This window comes from Podarcis liolepis, assembly GCF_965112155.1.
Source record: "Podarcis liolepis genome assembly, chromosome: 12".
Lineage (NCBI taxonomy): Eukaryota > Metazoa > Chordata > Lepidosauria > Squamata > Lacertidae > Podarcis > Podarcis liolepis.
This window is the reverse complement of record NC_139563.1, coordinates 53,392,313-53,416,619: the sequence shown is the minus strand read 5'-3', so window position 1 is coordinate 53,416,619 and position 24,307 is coordinate 53,392,313. Positions and strand designations below refer to the sequence as shown.

Here is a 24,307-nt window from a genome sequence, read left to right as displayed (position 1 = left end):
TACAAATTTGATCAAGGTGAAAGTTGGAGCCTTTGGGACATTTGGGACATTTGGACTTAAAAGCAACAAGAAACAAGATTTGGGCTTCACTTTTGAACATGGAGGTCTGGTTGGAAGAAACATAGACCCTTTTGGGACAGAGCTTCTCCGAGACTTGAGGTCTAATATAAAGGACTACCAAAAAAACCGGCAGAGAGGGACTGAGAGAGATTTGAGGGCCTCGGACGTGAGATCTCCAGGCTGATAGTTGATGGACTGATGGACATTCTTTGGGGATCGAAACCGGGAAAGGGGGGTGAGAGTTTTGGAATCCAAAGGGTTATAATTATATGTTGTCTTTCTGTTATTGTGTTTTGTAATTAATATAAAAATTGGGAAATTCGTGGAAGGGAATTTGGGTCGACCTTAGAAAAGGGTGTAAAGAATGAGTATTGTTGTTTAAATTGAGGTCTATAAGTTAAAATTGGTTAATTAAGATGAATTAAGTATAATAATAATAAGGTTAAAGCTGGGGACAAGAGCTTGCTGAGCTAACTATTGGAATTGGAATACAAGAAGGGGAGGTGTGGGGAAGTCAGGGAAAGATGTTAAGAAAATAAGGATCTGAAACTATACTTGTTATTTGTGTTGTGTTTGTGTTTTTGTGTTTGTTTAAAATTTGTGAAATTTTAATAAAAATGTATTAAAAAAACAACAAAAGTAGGTATACAGCTGGATCAATGAAATTAATCACAAGGGATTCTATGAGTACACTTAACTGACACAAAACATAGTTGGAAAGAATAGTGGAGTCAGATAAAAGGATTACTTTTCTTTCCTGATATTGTGAATGAGGACTGCGAACTTGAGTCAAGAACTTTTGGGATAGCATGACATTTGGTGCACTTGCAATGCCAGGAATAACTTATACAGTTGTACAAGTATCTTTAAACATCCATGTATGCATGTCTGGAATGGCCAAGGCCCCCAGGAACATGTATCCAGAATTTAAAGACGCATATATGTTTTGCTCATCTGCAATTTACATGTTTATTGGGTGAAGATTCATTTCAATTGGGGTTTAGGCCCAGTTTTGGCACAGGTACTGCTCTGGTTGCCCTGTGTGATGACTTCTGTTGGGAGAGAGGCAAGGGAAACATGTCCTTCTTAATTCTCCTTGTGAGGCACAAGGTTATTAGAGGTATCTGCTACTAGACCACTAAAACTTAGATGGAAAAGAAAACTGAATAATAATAACTACTACTACTACTACTAATAATAATAATAATAGTCAACATTACAGATAGGTAGCCGTGTTGGTCTGCCATAGTCAAAATAAAAAAAATTCCTTCCAGTAGCACCTTAAAGACCAACTAAGTTAGTTCTTGTTTGAGCTTTCGTGTGCATGCACACTTCTTCAGATACACTGAAAGGCAAGGGGTGAGATGGTGAGAAATGGCTTAGTCATGTATAATGAGAAATAGACTGGAAAGAGAAGCTGCTGAATTGCAACTCATTACCAAACTTAAAACCATGGAGAGACCTGGTCTGAACAGAGACATTGGATTCTTATCTCATTATACATGACTAAGCCATTTCTCACCTTCTCACCCCTTGCCTTTCCTGTAAGACCTATTACAGTCGTTAAGAGTTGTCAACAGGCTCATCTCAGCTATCTGCCAATCTCCCATTCCCACCACCCTTCTGAGCAATACCCCTCCCCACCTTCTCACTATATAGAAGGATCTGGCAACTTCTGTTTCAGTGTATCTGAAGAAGTGTGCATGCACACGAAAGCTCATACCAAGAACTAACTTAGTTGGTCTTTAAGGTGCTACTGGAAGGAATTTTTTTAATAGTCAACATAGTATTTTTTTTTGTTTCTGGTGGGATCCACTGGCTGTAGTTGTTAGTTGTGTGCCATAGGTCAAGGGACCCATTTTCTTTAGGATCTGTTTTGTTTAGGATCCAACTTCCTATTCACCCACCTTGCCTGAGGGCATAACCTGAATAAAACATTACATCTCCTTGTTGTTATTCCAAGTGCTACTGCCCCGAACCACAAGGCTTCTACAGAGAGAGGCAACCCACCATTCTGGAAAGGCCATTTTATTTTGGCACCTTGTCAGGCCCTGCTGACTTCCAAGAATAAGGAGAAGGAGAGTCTTCACCATTCCGTTAGATAAAAACTCAGTGGTAAAGTTGGCTTTTGTGTTTTGAACCCTCCCACTGTCACTGGAAAAGCTTGTAGTGATTTCAGTGGGCATCAGCACAGAAACACAAGGCGGTCCATTTTATTTCCCAACGCCTCAGATGAGTCACTTTCCCACAGCTACAAGTACAATTTGTTCCTAATGAAGCGACTGCACCACTTGGCATATCTCTGGTGTTATTTTACAATGATGTGCCCACTGCTTGGTGGTAAAGGCACATTGCCTCTGGTTTCTCACATGCTCAGGGCTCTTGTTTATATAATACACCAGGGAGCATCATGCAACAATTTAAGTTAATTGTTTTTAATTCAACCAAAATTACATACCACCGAGATTTAAAACATAGTTCTTTCAAAATTCAGTTAAAATATTTCAGAAAGAGCAACTCCTATACTCAGTGTTTAATCCCACTGACTTTCCATCTATAAATATTTTCATTATAGCCCAGGAAAACTACAAGCTGCATTAAATTATGTGGAAAATCATTCAGTGGAGTTTCTCTCATTATCATTCTGTTATTTTGCAACGATAAATTGCACTGTACACTGTTTAAATCTATGTCCAATTAATGGACTAGCTGTGATTGAAAGGATAGTCCGGGTGAATATTTTTAGAAATATTCACCTGCAGTAATTCAAGCCACTGTCAATCATAACCTATTTCCAGGGTGGTGTCCAAGGAATTCTTCCCTTTTCAATGTTTATGGGCTGTTCCCTTTTCCTTTTCTCTTTTGTATATTCTTCTGTACTCCAACATATTTCCCATACACCATATTTTGTTTTTACCAGCCTTCAAATTGTACCTCCGTGCTGCCTTATAAATCACGTTGGAGAGACTTAGCATTTAGCACTTGCTTTCTTTGGATAAAGTAGACTATTGCCCTTTCCAATAATATACATTCACACCTTCGCAAATGAACCTGGGTCTCTCTCATTTCCCCAGGAATATTTTGAAACATCAAACCCCAATCCAAGAAGTTAGAGTTATGGACTCCTAGTTCCAGACTATTTCTTCAGCGTCTGGGCTTGTTGTCAAGGGTTGTCTTTTGTGAGAAAGCAGACTACTTGCTAATTATCTGGCTACGGTAGCTGTGAAACCAAGGAACTGGTGTCAACCTCTGGCTCAATAGGCTAGGCAAGAATCTCCCAATAATGGCAAATGTAACACTCAAGATAGCAGTTGTGTGTGAAGAGTTCAAAAACTCGTTGAAAAAATGTGAAGAATGAACTTACTCACTTTCAGTGCAAATGGGACAGCATCCTTTTCGGTTGAGGATCTTTCCCTAAATGGGATAAATATAAACCATATTTAATGTGGGGGGAACACATTTGGAGCAATGGTCACCTTTTGAAAGTATAGAAAAATGTGGAAAGCAGGGAACTTGGTACCTTGACTTCAGCTTCATAAGGTAGGTGGAAAGCCATTCAAAACTTTCCTTCTGCAGCTATGTATCTGTATACAAATCTGCAACCAATCTACTATATATTTTGGAAAGCAGTTTGTCCATTTGTTTGTTGTTGTTCTCTATAAGCTTGGACACCTCTCAAGGTAACGTCTCCAAACTTGGCATGAGGCTTCCCAAGGTGGGGTTGACGTTTGGGTGCTAGGACCATTTTGAATCAAGATGAAAATGTGGCTGTGGTGTGACTATACCCATATTTTGGCATAGGTTTGTCAAGATAATTGTTAATTTCAAGATATTGTTGCCAAACCCAGCACAGGATTTCCTGAAATGGGGGTGGCAGACTTCGTCGCTGTTTGGCTGTCAGGTACCATTCTGGATCAAGAAGGAAGACTGAAAGATCACTTTGGCACGACTTCACACATTTCTTGACACAGATTCAGCCTCCTTTCGAGATATCAGTGCCAAACTCAAAGCGAAGGTTCTCAAGTTGGGGTGGGGTGGTTTTTTGTTGTTGTTGAAACTACAGGAGCCATTTTGAATCAAGATGGCAGACTGAAATGTAACTTTGGCATGACCTCACCCAAAGGTTCAACTGCCACTCAAGATATTATTACCAAACTCAGGACAAGGGTTCCCAAGGTGGGGGTCCTGACCGACATTTGGATGCCAAGTGCCACTCCGAATCAAGCTGACAGACCAAAACATGAGTTTGGTGTGACTTCATCTGATTTTTGGCACAATGGGCCCAAATTCACAAATTACACTATCCAATTTAAAAACACAATTTATTTATTTATTTGCTTTCTAAAAGGTCATGTCTATCCCTGCACTGTTGGGGGGTGTACACTAGATGATACTCATTTTCATTTCGAAATCTACAATTCTATGGTTCTATTGTTTTCATGTCAGTTAACGTCATACTCATATATATAAATATCAGCTAAGACTATAGTGGCTCCCATATTGGGGTAGTAGAAGCAAAAGTAAACCTGGTTAGTATTGAAAATAATAATAATTCAAAAATACTCAATGAAGTATATTCAGATTATTATATACCATACATATTAGGGGCATATTAGTTGAATTGACACATGTTTCTTTAGCATTCAGCACTCAACTAGTGAACAATTTACACAGGTTTCAAGGTAACACAGAAGAAAAGCAAAGTTAAACACTTTTGCAAAGAAAAATGGTAAAGGGAAAGACAGACAGCCCAAAGAGGCACATTGACTATTGGTGCTAATGTAAAACATACTCCATGATTGTCACTTAAAAGAAGCGAAATTGGAATCAATAGCAACAATGTTCCAGAACTTCCTCCAGCCGCCACCAAGTCAGGACAGGTTGAAGGTGTCTTGAGGTCTATGGAGCACTTCAAGCGTGTTGAAGAAAGTAGCAGGTAAAGAAAGTCTATTTGGAGCTGGCTTGCACACTCTTGATATAGTGGGTCAGTACTTTGTGGGACGCGGGTGGCGCTGTTGGGACGCGGGTGGCGCTGTGGGTTAAACCACAGAGCCTAGGACTTGCTGATCAGAAGGTCGCGGTTTGAATTCCCGTGACGGGGTGAGCTCCCATTGCTCGGTTCCTGCTCCTGCCAACCTAGCAGTTCGAAAGCACGTCAAAGTGCAAGTAGATAAATAGGTACCGCTCTGGCGGGAAGGTAAACGGCGTTTCCGTGCGCTGCTCTAGTTCACCAGAAGCGGCTTAGTCATGCTGGCCACGTGACCGGAAGCTGTACGCTGGCTCCCTTGACCAATACAGCGAAATGAGCGCGGCAACCCCAGAGTTGGCCATGACTGGTCCTAATGGTCAGGGGTCCCTTTACCTCTACTTACTTTGTGATACCTATAGAAGAATACCTATAGAAGAATAGTAGTGAAGGCCTGGTCAGGCTGGTGTGATATAAACAAAGCTTTTTCCACAATCAAAGCTCTAGCTCTAAGGCTATGCGGAGTGTTGCGTGCCTTATGCTTGCAGGTAAAAATAGAGCAAAGGGTGGAAATTGCAAATTGCGCTATGATCCAACGCTGACAGGTTGAAATTTGAACTACAATAAGAAAGGCCATGGAGAGTTGGCAGAATTTGGAAGTCACAAAAAAAGTGTGGGGAGGTCTAAAGAACAATGGGGGGTACTGAAGTTTGATGGTTAGAATATTGGGGGAAGAGGGGAAAGATCATAGAGCGAGAGGGAGACTCACTCAGACACGTATGAAGACTTTTTAATGCAGGTATTTTGCCACATGGGGTCACCAGCCAATTTCTGCAAGCACAGGGGACTGAAGGGTTTTGGTTTCAGGCAGCCATTTTTGAATGGTAACAATCTCCCCTGTTGTAGAAAAAAAAATTGTAGCAATTGCTTCCAATTGTTGAATGGAAGCCTCATGAGCATTTCCTTCACTTTTTATTTTTTAAAAAACTAACAAACCTGAGTTATATCATTTCTTTTTGTGCGGTCTGGATTCTGTGTCAGTGCTTATAGTGAAACAGATGGAACTTGACCACCTTAATTGAAGCTAAGTCACTTCCTGGATCCAATTTGCCTATAATGTCTTTTAAAAACTGATGTTTTAGAGTCTAATCCAGAAAGGGGGGGAAAGAACCTAAACTCCATCACCAGAGGCTGTGAACACACTATACCTTTAAAGCAAATTTGAAGCACATTTCCCCCCTCAAAGAATGCTGGGCAAGGTAGTTTGCTTGCAGTTTCGGTGTATGTTTTGAGGATAGAAGACGTTTTCCTGTACTCCTGGCTTAGTGGAGAGTCAAATGCCATTTTAATCTCATCTGAATCTGTAAATTATTCCTGCGCTTTGAATAAAGACAAGGCTCAGTTCTTTATTTGATATGCTGAAGAGGCCAGAGCTTTGTAACAACTTCTGGCAGGAGTAGCAGCGGCTAAAATTAAAAAAAAAAAAAAAACAACTACACATGTGGTATGGTGGTTTTTTGTTTTTTAAGCTCCAGTAAAAATCTTTATTTAAAAAGTAGCTTAATTAATTTCATTGGAATTAGCTTGAACGGAGAAGATTCAAAGAGCTCCTTTGTGTATCTCCAGGGGCTTGGGCAGGTCCAGTGGGGTTTTTGACTTTTTTTCTTTATAAAGCAGGCTCCTTACGCCATACCTAAAAAGGCTTCTCAAAGCTACCTTGGTTTTACAAAATAAAAAATTCCTTCCAGTAGCACCTTAAAGACCAACTAAGTTAGTTCTTGGTATGAGCTTTCGTGTGCATGCACACTTCTTCAGATACACTGAAACAGAAGTTGCCAGATCCTTCTATATAGTGAGAAGGTGGGGAGGGGTATTACTCAGAAGGGTGGTGGGAATGGGAGATTGGCAGATAGCTGAGATGAGCCTGTTGACGACTCTTAACGACTGCAATAGGAAAAGGCAAGGGGTGAGAAGGTGAAAAATGGCTTAGTCATTTATAATGAGATAAGAATCCAATGTCTTTGTTCAGACCAGTCTCTCCATGGTTTTAAGTTTGGTAATGAGTTGCAATTCAGCAGCTTCCAGTCTATTTCAGTCTATTTCTGAAATTCCTTTGTAGTAAAACAGCTACTTTGAGATCTTGTATAGAATGTCCTGGGAGATTGAAGTGTTCTCCTACTGGTTTCTCTGTTTTGTGATTCCTGATGTCAGATTTATGTCCGTTTATTCTTTATTTATTCTTTATTTTCTTTATTTATGTCCGTTTATCTTTTATTTTGACTATGGCAGACCAACACGGCTACCTATCTGTAACTGGAACCTTGGTTTTACAAGTGATTCACCATGTGGCTTAAGCACCAAAAGGCCAAAGCCCCTCTGGGTGCATGGAACCACCGGCAGTTGTGCTGATCTTTGGATCCCAGCCTATGAGTCTAATTAAGAAGTCAACCTTTGGTGGCTGGATGGCTGTGCAAACCCAAGGTTGCAATTTGTTTTGCTCCAACAAGTCATCATCAGTAAGTCAAGAACAACCACTGGCTATATATTGTGGTTTGCTGAGAACTGTACAAACCACAGAGTCTAGGACTTACTGATCTGAAGGTTGGCAGTTCGAATCCCAGTGACAGGGTGAGCTCCCATTCCTCGGTCCCTGCTCCTGCCAACCTAGCAGTTCAAAAGCACATCAAAGTGCAAGTAGATAAATAGGTACTGCTCCGGCGGGAAGGTAAATGGCGTTTCCGTTTGCTGTTCTTGTTCGCTGGAAGCGGCTTAGTCATGCTGGCCACATGACCGGCTCCCTCGGCCAATAAAGCGAGATGAGTGCCGCAACCCCAGAGTCAGCCATGACTGGACCTAATGGTCAGGGGTCCCTTTACCTTTACACAAAACAGAACCCTTGATTTGGGCATAATACTAAGCCAGAGAGCATGATCTCTTTTCTCCACGCACAAGTGGGAAGGAATGAAGCAATCCAGAAGGACACAACCAGGGTTAGCCATTAACTATGGTTTATGTGGCACATGAAGGAGGCATCTGCAGCAGAGAGAGAGAGAGAGAGAGAGAGAGAGAGAGAGAGAGAGAGAGAAAGAAAGAAAGAAAGAAAGAAAGAAAGAAAGAAAGAAAGAAAGAAAGAAAGAGATCTTTCTCTCTTTGTAGCTACTGTCTGATCCTGTCAACTGGAGATGTTAGGAATTGAACCTGGAAATGCAGCTATGTTCCAGTCACTCCCAATTTCCTTAGATGGGACAATTTCTTTACACACACACACTTCAGATGGGCTGCCCTATAACAGAAGTTTTGTGGATAGCATACAAGATGGAAAAGAACCTTGTTTTAAATAAAAAACCCAATTACAATAAAGCTACTATAAAATGTATCAAATAAAACATAATTATAGTATCAAAAAGACCACTTTTAAAACAGAGAGTAGAGGAACATATCCCCTCGGTATTAAATCAATTAAAAACACAAAGCAGAGCAATAAAAATTCACAGAGCTAAAACTGCCCTAAACCACCACTTAAATTAAAAAGCCTGGAGGAACAGAGAAATATTTGCCTGGTGCTGAAAAGACATTATTACAATTGGCAGCAGGTGGACCTCACTGAGGGGGACTTTTCCCACACAGTCATCCACCATGATGCCTGATTTGGCAGAGGCACTTGCAGAAAGGGCGTCGGATGCTGACCTCAAGGAACAGGTGTGGGAAGAGACGATCTTTCAAGCATCAAGGTCCCAAGTAGCAAAAGCTGTTAAAGGTCAAATACAGCACTAACATATGCCAGGCTGATCTCTGACTGGAAGCCTTACCTTTGCACCTAAGCACATAACCCCTTGGCCATCCTTGTGTTGTTCTTCTAAGTGGTGCAGAATATTTTAATTATCCACCTCCCTCCCTGGATTTCTAATCAAATACTGGCAAATTCTCCTCTTCACTTGTAAGATGACCAGCTTAGCACATCACTGTAATCACCTCTAGTGTGCTGAGTCGTCAGGATGAAATACATTCTGCACGTGCTCATAAGCACATCCTTCTACATTACCATGTTATTTATTTTCCAGGGCTGAGCCTTGATTTTGAAACCCTTCATATTAAAAACCTGCCTTCAAAGCCACTGTGATATAGCAGCTAGAGGGCTGGTCTTATCACAACTCAACCATAAAGTCTGGTGACCTTGGGTCTTAAGTCATCCGCTCTCTCAGCCCAACCTACTCCGCAAGTTTGTTGTGGAGACACCACCCTGAAGGAAAAGCAGACGATGGGAAAGCTATTGTGGTTCGAGGACCCGACCCCCGCGAAGTGAAATGAAGACACAAGGACACGTGATGTAAGGTTGATGGGCTAGAAAAGGCCACAACTTTATTGATTACAGCAATGAAAAGGTATTGGCTTAGGCATTGGATCGAAACAAGTGGGTTATTCACCAGTAGGTGGAGCCTGTTGATGCTAATCCAACTATAGGCTCTCCCCTGATGTCACCGAGGGTCGTGCTATGGCCTCCCGCCAAGCAGGCATCGGACAGAGTACACGACCCCCAGATTCCTTTAACGGAATACCCCTAAAAATTGAAGGCATAGGTGATGGCCACACCTAGCACTTCGACACACCACAACACATTATTCCAATGCCTAACCTACCCACCAATACCACAAAAAGTTGTGACGATTGCTACGAGGTAGGCGAAAAAACCAAAAAGCCTAAAGCCAAATGGAAAAACTCCTACCAGGCCCCCCAGACAACCAGGGCGACCAACCTAAGGTCCATAGCAAGGCCAATGACCTAAGCCCTAACTCAAAGGGAGTGGAGGGTGGGTGACTCGCGATGGGGCAACGACAAAGAATGAGGCCGGTGAAAGGCTGGCGCTGCAGCAAAAGGCTGCTGAACACGCCCCCTCCGCGGCACCTGGTTGGGTGGCCACCGGGGGGGGCGTGAGCGCCAGCCAGGTGAGCGGGAGGCAGGGGGCCGCGCCCCCTGCTAGGTGGTGCTCGGGCTCCCGACCACAACCCCTCCCCTCTCTTTCAGGGAGGAGAGTCTTTATAAAAGTAGGAATATAAGGAGGACTACATAATGCTGACACCAACTCACAATCTGGTGCCCAAGAAAAGCAGCCAAGGTGCTGTCATTTTGCAGAGTTGCTGCCTTCAGTATAAAGCACCTGTTGTAATAAATCACCTTCATGTCCTTTTAACGGGTGTGCTACAATGCACTACCCCCCCCCTCCAATCACCGTATCCGCAGGGGAAGGTTTTAACTGGGCAAACTAGACTAGCACGGCTGGGAGGTTCGTAGCTGAAAAAATGCCTCTCCGTTGCACTGGATAGTCTTACCTCAGTGTTTTCATAAAAGGGCTGCAGCCATCAAGGGAGCTGGAAGTGGAAGGAATTCAAGCAAAATTAGGGTATGCCAGCCAACCTGCTATGGCTGGTTACCTGAGCCACCATGCTGGCACAGGAGTCTGTTTTTGTCTTGTCGAATAAGGAAGCCCATTATTACTAACATGTGCTGCTAGAGTTCGTTAGCACTGACGGCTCCCTTGGGAGCGGCCTGTGAGATGCAATTCCAATTTTGCCCATGAATATTTATAAGAAGACCACATTTGAGAATCTATGAATTTTGTTGGATATTTTATTCTTCCCCTCGTTTTACGAGAGTTTCAGTTTTATATCAAGCGCTATCCTTTTATTTTTCGTATTCTTTTGAAAAGACAGAACTAATTAGGGTTTCTTTCTTTCTTTCTTTCTTGGGGGTGGTGGTGTTCCATTGTGCAACAGCAGCAGCTGCTGTTGTTTTGTACCTCATTTGGCACTGGAGTACGACCAGCAACTTTTCTTTCTGTTTGTAAGAATAGCAGATGTGTACGAAAAAATTCAATACTGTCCACATTAGGCATGGGACACAGGCCCCAGAGTAAATCCGAAGCCCAAATTTGTAGGCTCAAAATGTATCCACAGAATAAATCTCTCCAAAGATTGTCATACAACACAAACTAAGCCTTGAGCTGCTGCTGAATGCAAAGGACGATGGATAGGATTTTGATGACCTGTTTTCAGGTCCGTTTCAGACATCTGGCTATGTGCTAGTCCCGGGGGGAAGGTTACCGTTGTCGTAGTCAAAGTCCAGTCCTGAGTCACTAGCCTGGAAACAGTTCACAAGGAGCAAGGCGAGGTCCGAAGCAGGAAGCCGGGCGGGGACAGGAACACTGGAAGGTCAGAAGCAGGAAGCCGGGCGGGGACAGGAACACTGGAAGGTCAGGTCTGGGTCCGGGTAGGAGCAGGTACTCAACGACGACGTTGCTTCCGCAACCTGGGACCGGGCTGACTGGCCTTTATCTTCTCTGAGGCCAGGGGCGGTCCCGGCCCCCAGGAGACCCGCCTCTCCTGGCCTTAAGGCGAGCACTTCTCCTGCGAGAAACCAGTTCCCTTCACCTCTCTGCCCTGAGCCTCTGCAGTTCAGGAGAGGCTGAAGGGTTACTGGGCCCCGGGGGAGGCTCACCTGTAGGCACTAAGTTCTCAACCACCTCTGGAGCCAGAATGGATTCACCTGGTGCCTGCTGCTGAGGATCCGGCACAGGTGCAGGCGCTTCAGACTCAAGGCCCTGCCCCAGTTCAGCCGGCCCTGGAGGCGGGGACTCCTGTGCAGGCTGGGATTCCTCCGGTTCATCCTCTGAATCGGAATCCCAGGCCATCACAGGCTACCAGCCTGGTCATCCAAAGTGGGTCCAGAAAGAGGCTGAAATGGCTCAGCCTTCTAGCAGGTCCTTCAGATATGAAATTACTGGGCCCATAACCCTAGGGACTTCCACTTTTGCTGTACCTCTCCTAACATGGGTCATGCCTTCCCCACAGAGTCCAAAAAGGAAGAAGCACAGCAGTCTAGGCCTGGGGGGGGGGGACTTCTGTTCATCTTGCACAAGAGGGAGTTTCCAAGTGCTCCATGCACACTCCCCCTTTCTGGCATGTATACTGGATGACCCCTGACCCTAGCTACTAAAATAGCACAGAGCAGAGTTGGGCCCCTATACAGACAACGGGCTCAAAGTCCTCTGGACACCAGTGCATCCAATGGCCCAATGAACATTGGAAGCTGCCTTACAATGTGTGAGTATTTCTTACACAGAATGGCAGCAGTTCTCTGGGTTTCAGACAGAGGGTGTTCCATTTCTAATTGGAGATTCCAGGTATTGAGCTTGAAACTGTCTACATGCAAGGCATGTGCTCTGCCACTCTACCAAGGCCCTTCTCCACAACCATCATCGGGATACAGAAGGCCTACTTGCTCTAATTTAGAATCGAGTCATTATTAATCCAGGAAAAAGGGGGTGGGGTACTCAGAAAAATTACAGGCTGTACCAAAATTAGGAGACATATTAACAGACATGTGTTGTTTCTCAACACTTTTAAAGAAAAATCTCAGCAAAGTTAATGGAGCTATCATCATTTTCAGTGCTCTGTATGTAGCCAAAATAGCACCATCCGTGCACAAAAGGGATCATCATCAAGAAAGTCTAGAAAATCAGAGGGGAGGGCAGATAGAATGGAGTACAGTGGTGCCTCGCAAGACTAAATCCGTTCTGCGAGTCTCTTCGTCTTGCGGTTTTTTCATCTTGCGAAGCACGGCTATTAGCGGCTTAGCGGCTATTAACGGCTTAACGGCTTTAAGAAAAAGGAAACAAACTCGCAAGAACTCGCAAGGCATTTCGTCTTGCGAAGCAAGCCCATAGGGAAATTTGTCTTGCGGAACGACTTAAAAAACGGAAAACTCTTTCGTATAGCGAGTTTTTCATCTTGCGAGGCATTCGTCTTGCGGGGCACCACTTTATCGTGCAAGAGAGTATGGTTGGCTGGCTGGGTCTTTGAAGAGGAGCAATCCACACTGCAATGTTTTCTATTGGTGCAGGTCCCAATTGTTAACACTACACAGTCACATTGCTACCAAACAGGCAAGCAGGTAGCTTGACATCCCCCAAACACCCATTTCAGTTTTCCCTAGGAAACCTATCTAGAACAATGAAGACTTGCCAACTTTTAATTTTATAAATTTAATAAATACCATATTTTTCGTCCCATAGGACGCTCCGTCCCATAGGACGCACCTAGTTTTTTGGGGGGGAAATAAAGGAAAAAATTTTTTCCTTTATTTCCCCCCCAAAACCAGGTCGGGGAACAGCGGTATGGCGGCGCTCCGCCTCCCCGCTGTCCCCCGAGCTTGTGGGGCTGGCCTATTTCTGCCCTGCGCGAGGGGCGCTCTGCTTCAGGGCGCCTTGCGCGCCGGGCGGCAAGTTGCTATCTGCGGCGTGGGGAGCCCTGCGGGAACTCCCGCGGTCACCCCAGGCTTGCTGATAGCTTCCTGAAGCCTGGAGAGTGAGAGGGGACGCTTCAGCGAAAGCCTGTATTAGCCCCATAGGACGCACACAGATTTCCCCTTCATTTTTGGAGGGGGAAAAGTGCATCCTATAGGGCGAAAAATACGGTAATAATAATAATAACTTAATTTTAACAATTCTGGTGAATCGACAGGACCAGGGTAGCATGAGAGCAAAACACAGTGTCCCAAACTGCCTTGTACAATGAACATTATCATTGGGGTGTGCATTGTGAAATTACTAGTAACACATTCATTATGAACCACAGCGCCAACTGATTCTGCATAAAATTAGCTTCTCATTTTCATTTTTCCCCCATTCATGAAATGCATTCAAATGTAATGTTATAGCTTCATCCCCCATCTCTCAAAACATAAAGATTAGTATTAGATTACTTAATCAGCCTTAACTCAAAATCAACAGGAAGTGATTTTTTTGTTGTTGGGAAGTAATATGAGGCTACTTCAGATGATGAAGTCCATTATGGCTGATGACATGATGCTTTTATGATTCATGGCTCTAAAGAACTCTCTCTGAAAATACTGTGAAACGGCCTATCCATTATTTTTTGTAAGACCACGCCTCGCTTTCTTGAGCAGAGAATAAGATACATGAGACACAAGCAGATAACCGTGGACACTGAAGTATAACAGAGTTCCCAAGAGTGTTAGAGGTACAAAGTAATATACTTTCCCTTTTGTAATTCCCTCTGGGAGGGGTACCAGGTAAGGTGCTTTTGAGATGTTTCTGAAGTTTTCATTACCCTGTTTTTCAGAAACAGGGATTTCACTACCCTGCTTCAGTAACATCTACATGGCAAGACCATAGTTAAGTACCACATTCTCAATGTACAAATGTGCTTAGGCTCCCACTTGCTCATCTTCACGGAGTAGAGGTATCCTGAAACTAACACGTACACATCTGCAGATAGTTGCTGCAGCTCTGGGATCTCTAAAACTCTCTAAAATCTCTCAAGAAATCTCTTTAACAGAAGGAAGCAATTGCAGGCAGCACTGAATTACGTTTTTGCTGTTTTGTTTGTGGAAGTGTTCTAATGATATTTTATACAGTATCAGCATTTGCCACACAACTGTGGGCAAATGAAGAAGAAGAAGAAGAGTTTGGATTTGATATCTCGCTTTATCACTACCCGAAGGAGTCTCAAAGCGGCTAACATTATCCTTTCCCTTCCTCCCCCACAACAAACACTCTGTGAGGTGAGTGGGTCTAAGAGACTTCAGAGGTGTGTGACTAGCCCAAGGTCACCCAGTAGCTGCATGTGGAGGAGCGGGGAATCGAACCCGATTCACCAGATTACGAGTCTACCGCTCTTAACCACTACACCACACTGGCTCCCAATGTGCTACTTTCTCCTTGCAAACACAGATGAATGCAAATCTGAGGACATCAGTCTGTGGGACAGTCAACAGCAACGCCAAATTTGTCTACTAACCCTATATAAAGACTATGCAAATGTATTTACCGCTTTCTTTACCTACACCCACCTGTAGGAGCAGCTTAGCAACGTACACTGAAATCCTTAGCACACTTGCATGCCAGCAAATTCCACTGAAATACTAAGGCATACTTCCAAGTAAGTAAATTTAGCCAGCTCCAAACATTTTAAACAGATACTTATTAAGCAAATCACCATGCCTATGGCACAAGACACCCAATGAAGGCAAGTAAAGCGAGAGGGCTATATATATATATATATACCAAGCATGAAAGGAAAGAGCACTAGTTGATGTAAAACTGGGATTAGAAGTCAGTGAATCAGAAAGAAATGTCTGGAGCAGAGCAGAAGAAACAGGGGGAAACGTGCTGTCCTGTCCTGAATATTTCACTCTGCCCCAGGACTTGGAGTCTCATTCTCGTTCTCCTTTTCCCAAGTCTGCATAAACCAAGCCTGCCAAAGTTTCTACTGAAAAGCTCTATCAATTTATAAACAGGAGGAAAAGGACACACACTCACATGAGGGCAGCTGCTGACTGGAATGCACTGTTTCTTGCGACACTCAGTCTTGCCTTTCACACAAGCACAGATGGTGCAGTTAACGGAGGACCACATCTCTCCATCCTGCATGAGGGAGAACATGATACAGCCATCAGCTGGGGCAGCAGAAGGAAGCAGTTCCAGTAATGCATCATCCTGTTATACAAGGAAAAAGCAGCACTCTCCCTGTTGGGGAGTTATGTCATTGTTTAGTCTAAATCACTTCTGAGATGTCCATCTCCACCCAGTTGGATTAAGGATGGAAGCTCATCAGGGATGGTTTTTCACTCTGATCCTTCCAGATAGAGGAGTTTTACTGTACGCTTAATGAAGACGTGTCAGAATTTTCTAGCAACATCCTGATTAGTTGCCTTTCCTCCTGAAAAACATTCGAGTTGTGAGCACACAGTATCATGGACATCTCATTTGGGATGACATAATTATAAAGATTTGATTCAACATAGCCACTGTGATTGGCATGTTTAAGTTACCGCGCGTGAAAGTATTTGATAAAGATGTCGGGACAACGAAAATTTATTCCCAGATGTGGCATCGTTCTCCTTCAGCCCAGGAATGTACTTAATACTGAATTCAGATTTGGATTACTTACAGTGCAAAGGCAGACATCTGATCCACTAAACATCTGAAAATGCTTATAACAGATAGAGAACAAAAATTACCCAAGAATTCTAGCAGGTAAAGAGCTCTGTGACTCCAAAGTGCTGCTTCAGATATGCCCTGGCTTCCTTCCTTATGGACTGCTTGGGCCAAATGCAGTTCTTAAAGCATTATTTTACCCATCAGAGGTCCAGCCACTGTTCCTTTTCTATCCAATTTACAGAAGCCCTCGATTTATTGGAAGGAAATGAAGGTGGGGCAGATAGTAACAGAGAGAAAATATGTGTGCTGTGGATCAGTGTGATGCAGAACACAATAAAAATGTGAGGAACCCATTTATTTATTTATTATCAAATGCTGACAGCTTCTATGAGCGACAGGTGAGAGCAGGGTGCACTGTGGGTAATCTGTCTCAAGATAATGACCGAGTACCTGACACAGGGCACAGTCCTCTGGAATTTCACAAGTTCTCTTGCAAAGTACTCATTCACTTTATTTGCGGCTTTCAGAAGACCATTTCCCAGTCGACTATTTCCCATGAGTCATTTTTCTCCCTCTGCTACTCTACATAATATTTTAATAATATGAAGAAGAGAGACACTTGAGGAATTCAATTTATGTGAATTCTGATGTGAGCTGACCTGATCTGCACTCTTTAGACTAACGTGTGGATCAGAAAATAATCCGATTTTACACTTTTCTGAACTTTACAATGCCTTTCTTGGCTTTAAAATGACCCCCCTCAGATTGTTCAGTTTATAATCCCAGTTTTGAAAACTGAGGCAATAAACCAAGAAGTAGTGGACATATGGAAAAAAATTATTAACAGATCTCAACAGACCAAAGAAAGTATTAAAGGCAAAACAAAATAAAGGCTATTTTCCACAAAAAACACAATGTCTATGGAACTACAAGAAACAGAGACAACTAACTGTATAATAGTTCAACCCTATACATATTTACTTAGAAATAAGTCTCATTATGCTCCATGGGCCTCTCTCCCTAGAAAGTGAATGTATGAGTGCAGCCTTAGGAAATAAGAATGATTGTACACATTGACTATGCCACTGTAAGAGGCTGGACAGTCATCGTCTGCTGTTATAATTCTGATATTTTGTTCTGTGGAATACTAGTCTGGATCCCAAGATCTGAATTTTCTGCACCTGGAAGTGGTTTTTAGACATGGGTTTCTGGAACAGCAGTCCTACCAAACCCCAGACTTCGAATGCCTATTTTGAAATTGAGGTGTGTTTCAAAAGCAGTATATGGCTTGGGTACTTGGGTTTAAAGAAAAAAATCAGTCCTTTGTATGCACGTGAAGTAGCTCTTTTGAGTACAAGTCCATATGATAATCACAAGGAGTCGTGTGTGTGTGTGTGTGTGTGTGTGTGTGTGTGTGTGTAAGAAAGAATGCATGTAAGAAAGAGACAATTTGCTGGTGGCACAATTTTTCTGTGTGTAAGCACCAACTGAATGAATGAAGAGTAGTTCCTTTCAATTGACTATAAACAGGGTTTCCAGGACCTACGTACAGTGCAGCTTTGTGCAATGTGTGTAGGGGGGAATGCAAATTAATGAAAAGCAGCATTGGCTGAGTAAATACTATGTGCATAAGGGATTTAACTTTTCATCTGATCCCTGGATCTCTCAGCACACAGATGGTCGACACAGTGTCAGAAATCAGTTCCAACGGGGGGGGGGGGGAGAGAAATTCTGCATGGCTTGAAAAAACAAGCAGGTACCCAATAATATGGGAAGTGTTTTGGGAGGGAATCCCCAATGACCCTGGGTAGAAGGAGGGCAGGAGTAGATTAATACTGCATGCCTTCCCAACTCATGAAGCACTGCATGTATCTATAGCTGTGTACTTTATATCCAAAAAGGTGAATTCAGCTCCTATTGGCTCACCTGCGGGTGGGAGGAGAGGTTCCATTTTGGCTTTGTCTATTCAGCCATGCTCTCTACAGGCCACAGAGAAATACTGTATTTTTTGCTCTATAAGACTCACTATTTCCCTCCTAAAAAGTAAGGGGAAATGTGTGTGCGTCTTATGGAGCGAATGCAGGCTGCGCAGCTATCCCAGAAGCCAGAACAGCAAGAGGGATTGCTGCTTTCACTGCACAGCGATCCCTCTTGCTGTTCTGGCTTCTGAGATTCAGAATATTTTTTTTCTTGTTTTCCTCCTCCAAAAACTGGGTGCGTCTTGTGGTCTGGTGCGTCTTATAGAGCGAAAAATGCGGTACCTTTATTATAGCTATCGGGATGTGCTAAGGAAACTGAATCACATCATTATAATGCATTTTATAGCACAGGGAAGCAGCATGGCTTTCTGCCTAGGCAGAAAGGAGTCAGTTTACCAGACTGCAGAAAGCTAATCTTTTTTCTGTTTTATTTTAATTCCTTGTGTGGGAGCCTCTCTGCACTACTAAAAGATAAAACCACTGCTCTGGATTCATTGCAACCTGATGATTACTCAAGTGTTGCAATGATACCAGTGTGGGGCAGTTTCTTTTTTTAAAAAGGGCATTTACCCGGAAGATCTTGTTGCCAAACTTGCACACTTTTGTTTTCTCTGGGGACATGTATGAGACACACTCCTTGCAGCACTGCTCTTTGCCTTTAATGCAATCTCCAGGAGGTGAGCATTTCTTCTTACACACCACAGTGGAATCCTACAAGGAAAGAGGAAGGGAGGGAGAGAGGGTGCAGATAAGAGGATGAAGAGGATAACATTCGCTCCTCAATTAGTGACTACTGGATACATGAAGTGATTGCTAAACTGATGCCGCTTATGGAGACAATGGAAGCTACAGTAACACAGTAAGAATATCTACACAGATGTAATATGCATGGGGACTGAGACAAGGGCAATGGCTAGGAACATTGAACCTTTCAGGCTGTCCCTACCCCATACACACACACACATACACACACAAAACCTTGCGCAAATTAATTGAAACAAAGCATGTTTTCTATCTTACTCGTAATCCTGTACTCAAAACAAACACAAAAAGTCAGTTGATCATTATGGTGTCGGAAGCCTGCAACCAATAGAAGGAATGATGCGCTCACCACAATATACTGATGGTCTACGAAAGAGTTATTCCAGAGCTGGAAAAGAGGTATCCTGATGGTACTGGGATATTGCAGCAGGACCTAGTCTCCTGTCACACATTGAAAGTGGTGAAGAAATTCATGACAGAGCAGCAAATACAGGTACTTGATTGGCCAGGGAATTCCCCGGGCGTAAATCCCACTGAGAATTTGTGGGCTACAGTGGTACCTCTGGTTACGAACTTAATTCGTTCCAGAGGTCCGTTCTTAAGCTGAAACCGTTCTTATCCTGAGGTGCGCTTTCGCTAATGGAGCATCCCGCTGTGAGCGCCCCTCCAGCGCACAATTTCCGTTCGCATCCTGGGGCAAAGTTTGCAACCAGGAGCAGCTACTTCCAGGTTAGCGGAGCTCGTAACCTGAAGCGTTCGTAACCAGAAGCGTTTGTAACCAGTGGTACCACTGTATTTGCAAAAGTCGCCTCTGTGCTGTAGACTGTACGACTATGGAGAAGCTCATTCAGGAACTGATTCAAGTGTGGTACAGGGATCTGAAAATCAACAGTGACTGTTCAAAACTAGTAGACTCCATGCCAAACCATGTTCAAATGCTGCTTTAAAATAGCGGAGGTCATATCCGTTACTAATGTACGCATATGTGAGCTTTGTACAATAAACTACATTATTTGTTTCAATTAATTTGCACAAGGGTGTACACACACACATACACACACACACAATTTCTATACCACCCTTCATCTGAGGATCACAGACTGGTTTACATAAGAACACAAAAATACATAACATAGTAACAAACAAAAACAGTACCCCACACCCAGTTTAAATGGCCAAAATGGTGTAATTAGTCAAAGGCTTGGGAGAAGAGGAATACTTTTGCCTGGTGCCTAAAGATATACAGTGGTGCCCTGCAAGACGAATGCCTCGCAAGACGGAAAACCAGCTAGACGAAAGGGTTTTCCGTTTTGGAGGTGCTTCGCAAAACGAATTTCCTATGGGCTTGCTTCACAAGACGAAAATGTATTGCGAGTTCCTGCGGTTTTTTTCCCTCCCCCCCTTTTCCCCAAGCCACTAAGCCGCTTAACAGCTGATCCGCTAAGCCGCTTATCAGCTGATCCGCTAAGCCGCTTAACAGCTGATCCGCTAAGCCGCTAATCAGCTGATCCGCTAAGCCGCTTATCAGCTGATCCGCTAAGCCCGCTAAGCCGCTAATAGCGCTAATTTGCTAAGTCGCTAATGGGCTTGCTTGGCAAGACGAAAAAACCGCAAGACGAAGAGACTCGCGGAACGGATTCTTTTCGTCTTGCGAGGCACCACTGTATAACAAAGCCACCAGGTGAGTCTCCTTGGGAAGAGCATTGCACAAATGGGGAGCCCGTTCTCCTGTTGCCACCTTCCGGGCTTCTCATGAGGAGGCACAAGAAGAAGGGCCTCAGATGGTGTTACTTTACTAAGAGATGCATCTGAAAGTCAACAGCAGGGAGCACTGTAGCCCCCAAACTATAAAGGTATCACTGCTGTACCATGAAAATGACATGAAGAAGGGTTTACTACCAACTCACCCTGCAGGTACACTTAGTACAATTGTCGTATGCAAAAGAGGCTCCATTGTCATAAACATCGCTGTGAAAGAGGCAGCTTCCAAATGGGAGATCAAACACTTTCCTCTGCCCTGGGAAATACAAACACAGGAAAAAGAATGTGATTTAAAGGGAGCTGCTGCATCATCAACAAAGATAGCTATTGCTCATCTGCAAACTATTATTGACTGGATTGTTCTGTTTTAATCCATTTATACAGGATTTGTTTTTTATCCTTTTTATACTGTTTTGAAGAAATTACTGATTACCTGAGGCAAAGATAGGATGATGGCAAATCTCTATAAAACGTGTGCAGTGGAGGGATTCTAAACTACTTATTTGTAACAGCTTGCCTTGACACTATACTTCTAGGTTCAATGGGAAAAATTGTCGGGTCGATGTGAATGATTTTTGGAATAGAGGGAACTGAATTTTTGTTCATTTTCTAATTAGCAGGTCAGAGTATTGCTCTGTTTATTATTTGAGTATTGTTAATATTGTTTACTACTATTTACATGGCTGTTATGTATTTTTCCACGGATGTCATATCAAATATTAATGCATTAGATGATTCCCCCTCTTCCTCCCTATGGTATTATGTACTGTATATTTTTCTTTGCTGGGTCACTTGGAGACCTTCGGGTGACAAGGGACTAATAAGTTTAAATAAATAAATAAATGTATGGGTGAATAATAATCACATAAGACTATTGATCCATCTAGCCCATGGCCAGTGGCACTTCTGAGGGTCAGGTAGAGGGTTTCCCTAGCCCTGCTGCCAGAGAGCTATTTGAAAAATAATAGTAAACTCAATCATCTGGGTACCAGTCCTCATGTGGCCAAAATGGTACCACCCACAAGAAAGAGACATAAATAAGCTTGGTGAAACCACAAGCTTTAAAGCAGCACAATTTATTTATATGGGGGGGCAGCTAATGTGGGGACCCCAAACTGACATTTGAGGATGAATATGGGAAACCAGAAGGGAGGGTTAGTGGAATGGAATATTTAGGACAGGAACACTATACACTGCAACATTTCGTTGCAGGTCTCACTTTAATTAATTGACTAACTAACACATTTATGGACTGCTTCACAGCCTGCAACCAAAGGAAGCAGTGTACAACAAGATAAAAAATTAGATAAAGTACAAACCCCCCACAAGTTCTAAAAACAATTAAAAACATCTCTACAAACACTAAATGCAATAAAACGATTTCTACAAATGTACGATTAATATCCCATAAAAACAAAACAAAAAAATGTATTGCAACAATGGAGTTGCCTTAGTTTAGGAAAAGCCAAGAACTGGACCTGGGTTTTATACACACAAAGCCCATGTTTTATGGCTTGGCCTAACTTTAAAATGTGCTTCTATGCTCTTTACTAAGAATTTTGTTTTGTTTCACAAAGACGTAAAACTCTAAGGTCATACAGGACAACCCTTGAGTCCCTTATATCTGATTGCCCTCATACTTGTCACCATTTTGGACAAGCACTGCTATTTCAGTATTGAAGTACAGACAGATACAGACAACATTGTATTGTAGATTTATCCCCATTTTACAGCTTGAGGAAAGGAGGCAAAGTGACTACACCAGTGCTAATAAACTACAGTACTGTACCTGGAAATAAACTTTTAAATGCCTGGGCTTTCTACAGATGATTAGCATGCACAACTATACTGTACCAATAAGTATTTTTGCTTTGAAAAGTTTCATTTCAAAATTAAGAGCTCACTCTGGACTCTATGATTTTGTCATGCTTAAAGCAGACATACTGATACCAATAGGATTTAAATCGGTCATGACTTAAGCCCCATTTATACCTATGGGTCTACTCTGCACATGATGGAAAGTCTGGATTCAACCCTCTATTAGGATTATGAATAAAATCATATAATTCCTGGGTGAATGATTACTCGGACCTAATTATTGGAGGGGTTGTTGTAAAGATTGTTAAGGGTTTGGATAGCAGTACTAACCTAACACAACAGGCCAATAGCTTTTACAGGTTGTCTTGTAACAGAACCATCACAACACAGCAGATGTGTTGGAGAGGATTTTGATATAACTATGTATGTAATATCTGGAAACAATTGAGAGGAGACACATTTGCTTGCCACCTCAAAACTTGTTCTCCCTCACACCTGTTTTCCAGATTTCATCCTCATCCTACTGCCTCACACAAGCCCACAAACACATCTGCTCTATTGCATTGGAATGGAAAAGAGAATTGGCTGCAGTATGAAAAATCTCTGGGGTCAGGAACACTTGCCACTCTTCTAAGAATCTGGAGGCAAAGTCTGAGGAAGGTGGAAAGGATCTTCCACAATGAGCTAGAAGAAGAAGATTCCTGTTGGATTAGACCAAAAGCCCATCTCAGTGGCCAACCAAATGTTTCTGGGAAGGCCAGAGGCAGAACTTGAGGGCATTAGTCCTTCTCCACAGTTGTTAACCAGCAATTGGTATCCAGAGGCTCACTGCCTCCGAATTTGGAGGCAGTGTCCAGCCATTATGACTAGTGCCTACTGATAGCTTCATCCTCCATTTTTTCTAATCCACTTTCAAATCCATCTCAACTGGTGGCAGTCACCACATCTTGTGGCAGCAAATCCCATTAACTCTGTGCTTCCTTTTTCCTGACTGCAGACTGTTCTCTGAGCCAACTCCTAATGAAACCCAGATGTTGCAGAGTAGGCAGGCATCTCCCAGTTGGTCCTCTCTTGGCCACATGAGAAGAGAAGCAAAGGAAAAGAGAAGATGGCGGTGCTAGAATAAAACTCATGCTAAATATTGTTTTGAGGTGTTCACGTGAAAAATTGAAGGGGTTTGGTCTGAGAAGCTGAGGGTTCACATCCAATTAGACTTTTAGGTATGCTATCATGGACTAAAAGGTTAGGGAACCCTCTCACTTAAAACTACATCTTTTAGAATCAACAACACATCCCATGGAGCTTTGACAGACCACTCAGAGCTTCTTGGGAAAAGAGGCCCTCTCATTTTCGGTGCCATGGAACAGTCTTCAACACTGAAGAGAATGGAGACAACCCTGGATGTGCAAAGTTCTTATATGTATATTACAGCACTTATATTCATGCTGAAGCTAATATATTTCAGCACTTGAGTCTGTGTGCTTGGTATAAGACAAGTGCCATGTCAGAGTCTGGTTTATAGTATATTTGTCACATTTTGGTTTGGAGTCAGTGTGCCTTTAACAAATCTCATCTACTGTGAACAGACGTTTGAATAATCCCCACCTGCAATGATATTGCCAATTCTTACAACAAGCACACGTCTTTAAAAACGGCTCTGTACATCCTGCAGAACAATCTCCTTGATGTAATGTTTTGAGTTAGAAAGCAGTAATCACTAAGTGATGATGTGCACCAGCCCAGAAGATAATTCAGTACAACTTTTATGGCATGCCAGCCAAGTCTTGCAGGATATGAAAAATCCCAGTCAACGCCAAGACTGTCCTATGAAAATCAGTTCAAGATGTTCAGAAATCCCATATGGGACAACACATCCTTTGCATTGCCGTGCATTGCATGAAAGTACATTATATTGGTCTGGCGAGGCTGGAAACAATAAATGAGTTATCTAGCTTGTTCACTAACAAAGCCTCTTGCATTGTCGTATCTTTCCAAAAGCCAGCT

At 42.9% G+C, this 24,307-nt stretch overlaps 1 protein-coding gene across 2 annotated transcripts in view; it reads right to left on the bottom strand.

The window, feature by feature from the left end:
- BMPER (BMP binding endothelial regulator) overlaps positions 1-24,307 on the bottom strand; it is a 170,406-nt gene that overhangs the window by 60,991 nt on the left and 85,108 nt on the right. For both annotated transcript variants that reach the window (XR_014517939.1, XM_083468812.1), the window contains exons 8-11: positions 20,632-20,741; positions 18,533-18,673; positions 15,363-15,467; positions 3,429-3,474 (exon numbers count right to left, since the gene is read on the bottom strand). Coding sequence is in view for 1 of the 2 variants with exons in the window: in XM_083468812.1 (XP_083324938.1) it covers positions 3,429-3,474; positions 15,363-15,467; positions 18,533-18,673; positions 20,632-20,741 (402 nt within the window). In the remaining variant the exon portion in view is untranslated. The remainder of the gene's footprint in view (positions 1-3,428; positions 3,475-15,362; positions 15,468-18,532; positions 18,674-20,631; positions 20,742-24,307) is intronic.